Consider the following 12,783-nt stretch of genomic DNA (forward strand, 5'->3'; position numbering starts at 1 on the left):
AGAGAACTAGGAATGGAAGGGAGAGGGAGGGAGCGGGGAAGTGTGGCAGCAGTTGAGAGAACAGATAAAAATACAAAAGATCAGTTCAGAAGGTCTAACATCCAACTTCAAGGAGTTCCAGGAGAGAACAACAACAATAACAAAAACAAAAACAGAAAAGAGGAATGTATCAAAGAAATAATATAAGAGAATTCCCGGAGTTAAAGAACTTCAAAATGAAGGGACCTAACCAATGACCATCACAATGAATGACAAATCCCCAAACTTAAACACATAATTAAGAAATTTTAGGACACCAAGAATACAGTTTTAAAAAAATAACTATTTAAAGGTGTGTGGGGGAGTGGCTGGAGTAAAAGTACTTTTCCCTATTCTTCTCCCCAAGCACAGCTAAAATTCTGGGATATTACATATAAACATAAGAAGACTGAGAGGTAGAGAGAAGGCAAACCTCCCGGGGACCTCAGTAGCAGAGGAGCAACATGGTAGTGAGTTCCCTTGGTTTGCTTTTTGCCTCATATAGCCAAGACTTGGTGCTGGAGAAGATGGCAGTTAGATAATAACCACTCTACTCCAGCCAAACACAAAAGAAAAAACTGTGGCCCCACCAGCAAAGGCCAAGTGGGGAGCCTAGACTTCTACCTTTGCTGGCTATAAAGAATAACTCTTCCCCCTTCTCACTGGGGTGCTGTCAGAGAAGGCTGTGTGGGGAGCCAGAACTACCACCCTCACCCAAGAATCATGAGGAAACCCTCCTTCTGGGGTGTGAACAGAGATTGAGTGAGGATCCTGGACTTCTATGCCCATCTGGTAGTAACAAGGCAGTGTCCCCTCTTTCACTGCTGGAACAGTGTCTAAGGAGACAAGCTAAAACAATTAAATAATCCTCGTATTGGACTTCCCTGGTGGCACAATGGTTAAGAATCTGCCTGCCAATGCAGGGGACATGGGTTCGATCCCTGGTCCAGGAAGATTCCACATGCCATGGAGCAACTAAGCCCATGCGCCACTAACTACTAAGCCTGTGCTCTAGAGCCCGCGAGCCACAACTACTGAGCCTGCGCGCCACAACTACTGAAGCCCGTGTGCCTAGAGTCTGTGCTCCTCAACAAGAGAAGCCACTGCAATGAGAAGCCTGTGCACCGCAACGAAGAGTAGCCCCCGATCGCCACAACTACAGAAAGCCTGAGTGCAGCAATGAAGACCCAATGCAGCCAAAACTAAATAAATAAATCAATTTATTTTTTTTAAAAAATCCCCGTATTTAACACCATACCCAAAGTGCCCAGGCTTCAATAGAAAATCACTTATGTTATCAAGAACCAAGAAAATCTCAACTTGAATGAGAAAAGACACTCAATAGACTCCAACACCAAGATGACAGAGATGTTAAAAATCATCTGACAAGGGTTTTTAAGGAGACATCATAAAAATGCCTCAATGTACAATTAGGAATATGCTTAAAACAAGTGGAAAAACAGAAACTGTCAACAAAAAAATAGAAGATATAAAGAAGAATCAAATGGAAATTTTAGAACTGAAAAATACAATAACCCAAACAAAAACCTCAATGGATGGGCTAACAGCAAAATGTAGGGGACAGAGGAAAGAATCAGTTAACTTGAATATAGAACAATAGAAATTACCCAATCTAGAAAACAGAGAGAAAATAGACTGGGAAAAAAGTGAACAGACTCAGGGACCTGTGACAGTATAAGAAAAAATATAACATTCATGTCACTGAGATCCCAGGAGAGAAGAAATAGAGATGGGTAGAACTATGTAAAAGCAATTAGACTCAGACTAATATTAGGCTTCTTATCCTCAAAATTGGATGTTAGAGGAAAGTGGAGCAACGCCTTCAAAGTTCTATGGGAAAATGATGTTGAACCTCAAACTTTAGGGGACATCCCTGGTGGTCCAGTGGTTAAGACTCTATGCTTCCACTGCAGGGGGCATGGGTTTGATCCCTGGTCAGGGAACTATGATCCTGCATGCTGCATGGCCAAAAAAACCCAAAAAACAAACAAACAAAAAAACCCAAAACAAACTTCTGCCGAGTATAAGAATGGAATATGGATATTTTCAGATATGCAAAGACCCAGGAAGTCTACCCCCGACACAACCTTTTTTGAGAAAGTTACTTGAGGATGTATACTATCAAAACAATGGAAAAAATAAACAAAACAAAAACCCTGGGAACCAGTAAACAGTAAATATAACCAAGGAAAGCTGTGAAGGAAAGTCTCAAAATGACAGCCATGCATCAGGCCTAGAGAGCAACTAGTACAGATTTGAGAAAGGAGATGGAGGGCTCCAAGAAGAAGGTCTTTTTCTTTTTTGGTGGGGGGGTGGACTTGATGTACTTAATGTGATAGAGATTTTGGGAAAGAAAAAAATGGAATATATGAAAAAGTAAAATAGTGAAAGAGAAGCAAAGAATTAGAAACTTCAGGAAAAATGAAAAACTGCTACAAGGAAAAAATTATAAAAGTACATAATTGGGACTTTCCTGGTGGTGCAGTGGTTAAGAATCCACCTGCCATTGCAGGGGACACAGGTTTGAGCCCTGGTTCGGGAAGATTCCACATGCCGCGGAGCAACTAAGCCCACGCACCACAACTACTGAGCCTGCGCTCTAGAGCCTGCAAGCCACAACTACTGAAGCCTGTGCACCTAAAGCCCATGCTCCTCAACAAGAGAAGCCACCGCAATGAGAAGCCCACGCACCACAACAAAGAGTAGCCCCCGCTCGCCACAACTAGAGAAAGCCCGCGCACAGCAACGAAGACCCAATGCAACCAAAAATAAAAAAATATAAATTTATTTTTAAAAAGTACATAATTGGCTCTGCAATGAACAATTAGTCATATTAATATAATAACTGCTTATTGCTTTTAAACTTTTAGAATCAAACTATTAAACTGTAGACAAAACACACAGAAAAAGCCTTAATCATGTTTACAGAACAGAATTCAATGTTACCAACTTTGACACATAAAAGACCAGATGACAGAAGTTGAGAGGTTGAACTGTGGGGAAGAAAGGGAAAAGATATTCTCAGCTAACAAAATTCTGGTCAAGAAAAATTGTCTCATGGAACAAGGAATCACAATGTTGCTTAAATTCAGAAAAGTATCTAATAGAGAAACTAAATTATATTAGAAGCAGGAAGGACAAGAGTTGAACTTGGTGTAAATTATCTAAATCCTCATCTGTCATAGCAGGACATCAATGGGTAATGCCTGAAACTGATAAAAGACAAATCACATGGCATAGTATTTAGATATGGAGATAAAAATCAGAAGAAATAACTAAAAGTGGTTGCTAATAACTAAAGGTGGTAGAACGGTGGTGGGGATGTGTGGGTCAGTAGACTCTTTTCATTTCCTTTTGTACTAATTTGAGTTTATTGATTTGTTTTCTGAACAACGTGCATGCATTACTTCTATTTTAAAATGAAAGTGTATTTAAAATTAATTTTTAAAAGCAGAAAAAGGACACTCCTCCCCACCACTTACTCCCTCCCCGCAAATTCCCTTGTCCCTGCAGACCTAATGGCAGCAGAATTTACAAATATTTGAGAAACCTTGCAGTCTCCCTTCCTGCCTCTCCCTTAAATGTAGCTCTACTGCAGTCAAACTTGAATATTCGTTAGCCCAAGCTTGCCATACTTATGCTCATCTCCTTGCTTGGAAAAAAAATTACTCCTTATCTCCAGTAGTTGGAGTCTTCCTTATTCTTCAAGGCTCAGCTCAAATTCTACCTCCTCCAAAAAGTCTTCCTTAGTCCCCTGGCAGAACTTCCTTCCTCCTCGGTGACTCCCGAGTCTTCATTCATGCCTCTAGTTATGACACTTACATGTTGTTTCTTCAAGTATGTTATTCAGGTCAATGTTTCATGCCCCCACCATCCTTCAAAGCAGCTATCAGAGTGATCTTCCTAAAATACCAATCTGACTCTGTCACTTCCCTGCTTCAAACCCTTCTATGGCTTCCCATTGCCCATAGAATCAAAGCTAAGCTTGACTCCCTGGCTTCCACCATTTCTTCCACTGCTCCCCCCAAAATCCATGTGCTTTCACACTCTTTATGTAATTTTGCTTAGGCAGCTCTTCTGCTTGGAATATTCTTTCCCCCATTTCTCCATGGTAAACAGCAGCTCTTCCTTCAAGACTCAGTTCAAGTACCCCCTTCTCTATAAAGGCTTTCCTGATTACTCCCTCCATCCCACCCCACCCTAAGGAAGAACAATCCGATGGTCTTATATTCTCTACTCTGCCTCATCTAGACTTCTGTTAGATCATTTGTCACAGTTGGTGCACTTATCTGCTTACTTATCTGAGTCTCCAGGTAAACTGTGACTTCCTGGAGTTCAGGGAGTATATCTCATCTCCAGAACCAAGCACAGGGCCTGACATGCAGCAGGAACTCAATGTATGCTTGCTGAACAAATGGATGAAAAAGTTATGACCGAGTGAATACTGGAAAGAAATGAGCAAATGCTTATATTAATGCATGAATGAATAAGTTAATAAGTGAATGAATGAGTTATACATGAATAAGTGAATAAATGAATGATGACCAGATGAATGAATGAGAAAAAGAAGCCAATGAGTAAATGATTGAAAAGTGCCTGTGCCAGTGAGGGTATGAGAGAAGAATGAATAAATTCCCACCTCTGTGTCTCGGTTCAAACCCACCTGGAAGACCTTCTGCCCTGCTTTTCACCCATCTAAAGTGCACGCCACAGAGTTAACCTCTTTTAGATTACAAGGAACAGACACACTCAGGTTAGTGATGGAGATTTATTGAAGCATTCACAGGGAAATAAGGAAGACAAAAACAGCTACACAGGCAGCCTCACAGAACAGAAACTTGAAAATGGTTCATGATCCAAAGCAGCTCTAGAGCCTGGCTTATCTTGTCACCCCCTCAGCTGCAGGCATCTGTTGCTCCCTTCTCTAGTGCTTCCCAAAATGGTGACTCAACTTCTTTCTGGCAGTATTTATACTCCTCCTACTGCTACTGACTACCTTTTCTCTGCTCCCCTCCTCCCTAGCCCATGGCCTTCAGGGCCTCAAAGCTTCTGGGCCTCCTGGCTCCTACAGCTTCCTGGCTTCTGGGGCTTCAGTTCCAATTAATCCAGGGCTTCTATGTGCTGTAATTTCTGCTTGCCTTGTCTATCCTGCTGCCTCTTTGATTCCTGATGCCTTGCTGCCACGTGGTTGCAGCTACCTTGTGGCTCTTGCAGTCTCATCGCTTCTGCTGCCTCATGGATCTTGTCTGTTCAAGCCGTATGCTGCTTCGTTAATCTCACAGATTCAGGGTTTTGTCTCATGATTTCTGTTCCTCATGGCTACTGCTACATCGTGGCTCCTATTGCTTCATGGCTTGTGCCCTTTTGACCCATTGTCTTGCTGCTTCATGGCTTCTGCTACCTGTGGCCCCACATTCTAATGATGTCTCATTATTTCTGCAGCTTTCTCCTTGCTTTCACTGTTCAGTTTCTGACACCCTTCATCCACCACCACTCCTGCCTTGATAAATTCTAATTAACTGTTCACTTCTTCTGAATGCCTCACATTCAACCTCCCTGAAAAAGCATCTGATTGTTTCATATATTTGCCATCCGATACAGCCCATCACTAGGAGGCAGAGTTCTTACATCAGTCCACCTAGTAGGCCACTGGCCAGCTTAGAGACTGGCTGTCCTTGAGTAAGATACTACCCCAACTTAACCATCTGTGGCCAGGACTGTGAGGTCACATGGTACAGAACATGGCAACTCATGCTTAAGAAACCCCTTAGAAGGGACTGTGGGCATGGCAGGTCTGCTGAGGGCTTCCAGAAGGGGGCAGTGTAATTGGCAAGCTGCTTCTTGGGCTGTCCAGTACATCGACCTTCAAGGCCAACCTAAGTCCCACCTTCTCCATGGCCTCCTCTCCCTGTCCTGATCTGCAATGGGAGAAATCAAGGCTCTAGGGGCAATGTGGAAAGGGAACTTAGGTTCCAGTTCTGGCTCCAACACTTCCTAGTAGAGGGGCCTTGGGCAAGTTCCCTCCCCTCTGAGAGCCTCAGGAAGGGGTTAGACAAAATCCTAAATTCACTTACAGGTCTGACATCTGGGTATCTCCCTTTAGGTTACTGTATAAGGGATATAAGTCTTATCTGGGGAAGCCCACAAAAACATCTGAGGTAGGAAAGAGGGAGTCAGAGTCCTGGCTTGGAAAAGCACAGGAGGTGCTTAGCCAAGATTTATTGAACTTGATGAATGAATCAATGGCGGGGGGGGGGTGGGGGGGTGGGGGGTGGGGCGGGGGGAGACCACACAGCACACAAAGAATGTTTACCTAACTTGAGGAATTCCAGTTGCTGAGGAGGCTGGAAGGAGATTCTGAGTCAGATGGGTAAGGAAGAAGAATGACTGAGATAGGGTAGGAATCTTGGCTATTAACGAGTATTCATTCTATCCTCTCAGTCACCCTCCACATCCAATAATCAGTCACCAAGTCTGCTTCATCATCTTCCTTTAACAGCTCATCTCCAATCCATTCCCACTGCCCTTGCCCTTGAGTGGGCCTAGTATTTTCAACTGTTCCCTAACTAATGTCTCCCCTCTCTCCCTCACAAATGCATTCATTCATTCAAAAACTATTTATTAGGTGCCTGTTTGGGGTCACGCACTGTGCTTTTTGCTGGGGATATACCAGTAGCAGGATAACCCCAGGCTGACCCTTGTGGTGCTTACAGCTTATTCAGAGAGACAAAACAAGCAAATATAAAACAGTGTGAGAATTGAACAAGGAAACTACAGGCATGGGAGCATACAGCTTGAGCATCTAACCTAATCTATTTCCACACTGGCTGGCCAGAAAGGGGTTTGTTAAAATCACATCTTATCTGGAGTCTCCTCTGCTTAAAACTATTTCACGGCTCCCCTGCTGTTTCCAACCCACAATCCCCAAACCTGGCTGCACCCTGGAGTTGTGTGCAGACCTCTATAAGCACTCCAGATCCTAAGGCCCCCACTCCAATTATGGAAATTGAATTTTTAGAAGTTGGGGCCCAGGATGCCCCAAGATGCACAGCCAGTTTGAGAACCACACTGTCCTACGAGGTAAATCTGCTCTGTAGCCAGGCTCTTACGACCCTCTTCAGATCTGGTTCCTGACTACCTCTCTAGCTTCATTTCCTGCTGCTTTTCCCCAGCCCAGGAAACCTTAAGCTTCCGTATTTCTGAATTGCTAGGATGTTTCTTGCCTTCAGGTCTTCGTGCATACTGTTCTAACTGGAAACTCCTTCCACTTCCTCCTCAACTGGCTAATTCCTGCCAGTCCCCCAAGAGTCAGCTCAGGTGTCACTTCCTAGACTAGAGGACGTCTTCCCTGAACCTCTACCTAAGCTAGATGCCCCTCCTTTATGCATGCTGCTGTCAGAGCACTGATCACACTGCTTTATGAATTGCCTCCCCAACTAGACAGTGAGTTCCTCAAAGACAGGAGAAAGATTTGACTCATGTTTGTGTCCCGAGACTAAGGCTACCGGGTCCAGAACATAAGGGAGTCAACCAAGTGTCCTCCAACTAGCCCTAGGGATTCTCCTTAGATCCAGCTGGCTCTTGGAAACACACCATGGTGTCTGCTCTTCTCTGGGCACAGCCTGCACTGAGCACGTGTTGCCTTGTGATGATAGGAGGTGGTGTGGCACAAGGGAAAGCACTGGGCAAGCACAGAGGAGATCCCGGTGGAAGTCTAGGCTCTGCCAGCGAACCACTGGAATCTCAGACAAGTCATCTCACCTCTCTGATCCTCAGGATTTAAATCTTTTGGAGCACTTCTGTTCCTATGTGCCAGGGTCTTATCCTAAGGCATCTCATGTAATGCTTTCTACCTCGTGAGATAGGGATTAGTTACTCAGATTATCATCCACACCTACTGAATTAGATTTCCAGGGGTGGGACCAGAGCAAGGAGCTCCACATCCTTTGGACATGGGGGTGCAGCAGGGAACTGCTGCTTTTCATTATAAGCCCTTCTGTACTATTTTATTTTCTAACTGGTGTATATATTGCTTTGATTTTTAAAAAGGAAAAAGAGGGAGTTCCCTGGTGGCCTAGTGGTTAGGATTCCAGGCTTTCACTACCATGACCCGGGTTCAATCTCTGGTCAGAGAACTGAGATCCTGCTAGCTGCGTGGTGCAACCAAAAAAAAAGGAAAAGGAAAAAGCTTCGCAGGTAAGGTTGATAACCACCCTTAGAGGGGAGAAAGCTCAAGACTGAATTGGAGGGTGTGGGTTCAAACCCTCACTGTTATCTGGTAGCTGGGTGATTTAACCTTGCTGGGCCTCAGTCTCCTCATCTGCAAAGTGGGAAGAATAGCAATCACTTTTTAAAAAATTAATTAATTAATTAATTAATTTTTGGCTGTGTCGGGTCCTCGTTTCTGTGTGAGGGCTTTCTCTAGTTGCAGCGAGCAGTGTCCACTCTTCATCGCGGTGTGCGGGCCTCTCACTATCGCGGCCTCTCTTGTTGCGGAGCACAGGCTCCAGATGCGCAGGCTCAGTAGTTGTGGCTCACGGGCGCAGTTGCTCTGCGGCATGTGGGATCTTCCCAGACCAGGGCTCGAACCCGTGTCCCCTGCATTGGCAGGCAGACTCTCAACCACTGCGCCACCAGGGAAGCCCAGCAATCGCTACCTTTAAAGTCCTGTGATAATCTACATGCCAGCCAAATTGCTTCAGATATATTTCATTTCATCTTCCTTACACCGCTGCAAGGTAGGTGTATATTATCTGCTTTCCTACATTAGGAAACTGAGGCTCAAGGAGGTGAACTAACAGGTTCAAGTTTCTACAGCTAGTATTTGAACCAGGGTGACTCCCCAGTTGTGCTGTTCCACATATGCCAGCATTTCCCAAATTACAGCACACATACCACTAGTGGTATGTGACTTCTTTGGTTGAACACAGACAAATTTATTTTGTTTTGATAGCTATCCCTTTTAATATGTATTAGAAAATACATACTTATTAGCACATCTCACCCATGGTTTCACGGTTATCACTACTCAGGATGAAATGAAGTAGATAACGATATTAGACCCAAGACAACCTCAAGAAAAATACTGAGTAAACAGTACAGAAAGGCAATTTGGAAGTATCTATTAAAAACAAAAATATAAATAACCTACGATTCTGTAATTCAACTTGTAGGAATCAACCCTAGGTAAATTTTCACACACGCACACACGATGCTCCTGCGTAGTATCCTTATAACAGCAAAAACAGAAGTCTTACTGTCTATCACACGAGAAATAGGTAAATAAAATGTGGCAGAGTCACATCATGGCAATTTACATAACAATTACTAAGGGTGAACTGCATCTACATTTAGCAACATGCATATATCTCAAAAACATTGCTAAGAAAGAAAACTGCAGAATGATTCAATATACCATCTGCATTAAACACAGTATTTTCAATGAATTCATACGTAAAAGTCTTAAAACAAAGTCAAGATGGATGTACAACAGACATTATAGGAATTGAGAGGGGGAGGGGGAATGGTAGTCGAATGAAGTTAGCTTTATTTGCAACAATCTAATTTCTTAAAAAGAAAATGGATTCATGCATTACTTGGATAATTAGAACTATTTAACTTTTAAAAAGAAAAAATGTAATTACAGATCGGACAAGGTGATGGTCTGACAGTATACATGAACAAGCAAAGACCAACCTCATGGCAGCAGACTGCACTGCCTCTGCACAGTGCCTGCAACTAATGCGGTTAGTTCCCAGAAGGAACATTACACACAGCCAGGATGCGGCCCAGGCTACCTCTCCCCTACTTCCTCACAACCCAGGTTGGGGCTTAGGCACCCAGTTATCATACATGATTGAAGCGATAGGGTTCCTTAGGTCCTCCACTTACCAGGTAAACCCCATCAATGCCCTGGAACTTTCCCAATAACCAGGGCATTCAACACTTCCCAGATTTGGAGGCTCCTTCTGTCCCTAACAACTGGGATCAGAAGCCCTCAGGGGTTAGGCATGAGAAGGCTTGGATTCTGAGGGGTTGGCACCTAGTGGGCTCCAAGCAGGGATAAGGCCTCCAGTGAGGAGTTTGACATCATTAAATCCTACGAGGTAGGTAAATACTGTTAGCCCCATTTTACAGTTGAGGAAACAGGCACAGAAAGGTCAAATGACTTGCCCAGTGTCAAGCTAGTAAGTGATAAAAAAAATGGGACTAGAACTGTCCCTAGAGCCTAGGCTCTGCTCCTAGCACCCAACCAAATCCTACCAACTTGTCAAGGTCCAGCTCAAATGTGACCTCCAGGAAGCCTGGAGCTGATCATCCTCTTCTCAAATTCAAAGCACCTATACATGATTCAGCTAACCACAGGAACTCATGAACCCACTAGCATCTCCTTAGTAGGAGGGTAGAGATCATGTCTGATTCAGTTCTGTATTCCTAGCATAGAGTCTGACAAAGAGGGTGTTCAGTATGTATTTGATGAACACAGGAAATGAATGAAAGCATTAATGAGTGAATGAGGGTGGTTTCACGTAACGGCCTGAATCCTGAGGTCTGGAATAACTATGCCCAGCGCCGGGGTGCTGTCATACTAAGCTCTCTTGGAATCAAATTCAGCCTAGGCTCCTTCTAAAATGGGTCTCCAATATCTTTATTATTTTGCAAACACACCCACATGCGCACATGTGGACACATATACACACATGTACATACCACACACAAGCAAAATGCAGGGGGCCCAAGGAATCCATGATTATGGGTGACGGGGTAAGGTCCAGGGTGGCGGAAGGGGGGATGGACAGATGGCCCTGTTCAGCTCAGTTCAGCTCAGCACCTCGTTCCAGAGGTCAGGATGCTCCCTGAAGCTCAGGAATTTTTGCTCCAGAACTAACATCACCTCTGTTCCTCTTCATGCTTGACAGCAGTGCCTAAATCCCATAACTATACCAAACAGGGACAGGAGGTAGGGAAAGGTTGGGAGCCAAATATCCAGAGATTGGGAGAGGCGTAACTTAGGGATCCAGACCGGGCAGGAGGGCAGAACTACTGCTACTGCTCATTGGGGTTGGGGTTGGCATCTGGGTACTTGGTGAGGTCGAAGGTCAGGACTTTGCTGATCACACAGTCCCCTTGCTGAAGGAGGAGGGAGAAAAAGAAAAATAAAATTGTAAGGAGAGAATTAAGAGGGGTCAAGTGCCCCAGGATTGTGGGGCCTCAAACCCTCCTCCCTACATACCTGCCCAAAGCCCAGGCAATGGTTCTCTGGGTATGAGAGGATGTGCTCAGTCCCATGTGCCTTTCCTGCCTATCTCTGCACTCTCCTCCTTTTCTCTGCTGTCTGGCTGCCTCTGCCTCGCCTTTCCACCTGTCCCCAAATGCAATGGCCCTGCCCAGCTGAGCTGGCTAAGCCTCCAGGGCAGGGCTCCAACAAGCCCAGATGGCCATTCAGGACCTGAGTCCCTATGCTCCCCCACCCCTGTGCCCCTCCACTGCAGCCTTCCCTTCCTGCCCTGGGAAGTCAGGCAGGGAGTGGGGCTGGCTCCTGAGCCAGGACCGCCCTACCTCGGGGTAGACTCCAATGAGGCTCTCAGCCTTGGTGTAGAACTCCTCCTTGAGAGAAATGACGATGGCCTGGAAGTTGCAAGTCGACTGCTCCTTGATGTAATTTGCTACCTGTGGGAGGGGCCATGGAGCACTTAGCAGGGCTGAAGCCCTAACACTCCCTGTCTTATCCAGTCAGAACCAGAGGCAGATGGGGTGGGGTACGGGGCGGAGGGTTGGGGGAAGAGAGGCTGAAAGGAGGCCACTGACTAGCACAGGGCGGATGACCCTAGGCCCAGCCTCCCAGGCACAGAGAAGAGGCTGCAGGAATGGCTAGGGCGCACTCAGGAGTTGTTCCCTGAAACCCAGCCCCGACCTGGGGGCCTCCCTCCCGGGCCCCACTTTCCTTGCACCCACCTTGCCAATGTTGGTGTTATCCAGGGCAGCATCTATCTCATCCAGGACGAAGAAGGGGGCTGGCTTGTAGCTGGGAGGGAACCAGTAGGTGAGCTGACACTGATGGGGGCAGGGGCGGGGCATGACAGCCCCAGAGCCCATCATACAGGCCAGCACCCCCTTCCATTTCTTCAGAGATTAAAAAACCCAGGTCTGAATGTTGCCTGAGCCCCTAAAGCCCAATATACCAACTGAGTCCTCCTTTGCATCCAGCCCTGCGCTCCAGGATCCCACAGAACAGAAGACATGATCCTCTCTGGAGCCTCCAGGTTGGCTGGGGAGATAAAGCTGTCCTAGGCTCTGGCCATACTGACCAAGCTACCTGGAGGTCTACCCCACCCACTCACACCATGTCTCCCTGCCTCTGCACATGCTGTACCCTCTGCCTTGGAATGCCTACTGGTCTCTCTGGCTAACTTCTACTTATCCTTTGCATTTCCTGCTCAAGTGTTGGCTGCCCTTGAAAGGCTTTCCCAGATTGGGTTGGTGGCTCTCCTCTGTGCATCCACCGCTCACACGCTCACCCGGTTACAACATTTAGCTCACTGTTTGTTTACACATCTGGCTTCCAGTAGACCATGAGCTCCTCGAAGACAAAAACCATGTCTGACTCATCTGTGTCCCTAATCCCCCAACAAGGTCTGGTACAGAGCAGCCCTCAAGAAATGCTCACTGAATGATGCTGTACAATCAAGCACTAAGTTGTGGGGGGGAGTCAGATTCAAGTACTGTTGGCATTCAGGAGGGGGA

The 12,783-nt window shown here is 45.7% G+C and overlaps 1 protein-coding gene across 1 annotated transcript in view; it reads right to left on the reverse strand.

Moving 5' to 3' along the window:
* Positions 1 to 10,679: 10,679 nt before the first annotated feature.
* SMC1A (structural maintenance of chromosomes 1A) overlaps positions 10,680 to 12,783 on the reverse strand; it is a 32,296-nt gene continuing 30,192 nt past the window's right edge. Inside the window, exons 23-25 of the mRNA XM_082681236.1 lie at positions 11,995 to 12,064; positions 11,599 to 11,709; positions 10,680 to 11,169 (exon numbers count right to left, since the gene is read on the reverse strand). Of these exons, the coding sequence (XP_082537362.1) occupies positions 11,086 to 11,169; positions 11,599 to 11,709; positions 11,995 to 12,064 (265 nt within the window). The 3' untranslated portion in view covers positions 10,680 to 11,085. The remainder of the gene's footprint in view (positions 11,170 to 11,598; positions 11,710 to 11,994; positions 12,065 to 12,783) is intronic.

Source organism: Grampus griseus (genome assembly GCF_964374135.1).
Source record: "Grampus griseus genome assembly, chromosome: X".
Lineage (NCBI taxonomy): Eukaryota > Metazoa > Chordata > Mammalia > Artiodactyla > Delphinidae > Grampus > Grampus griseus.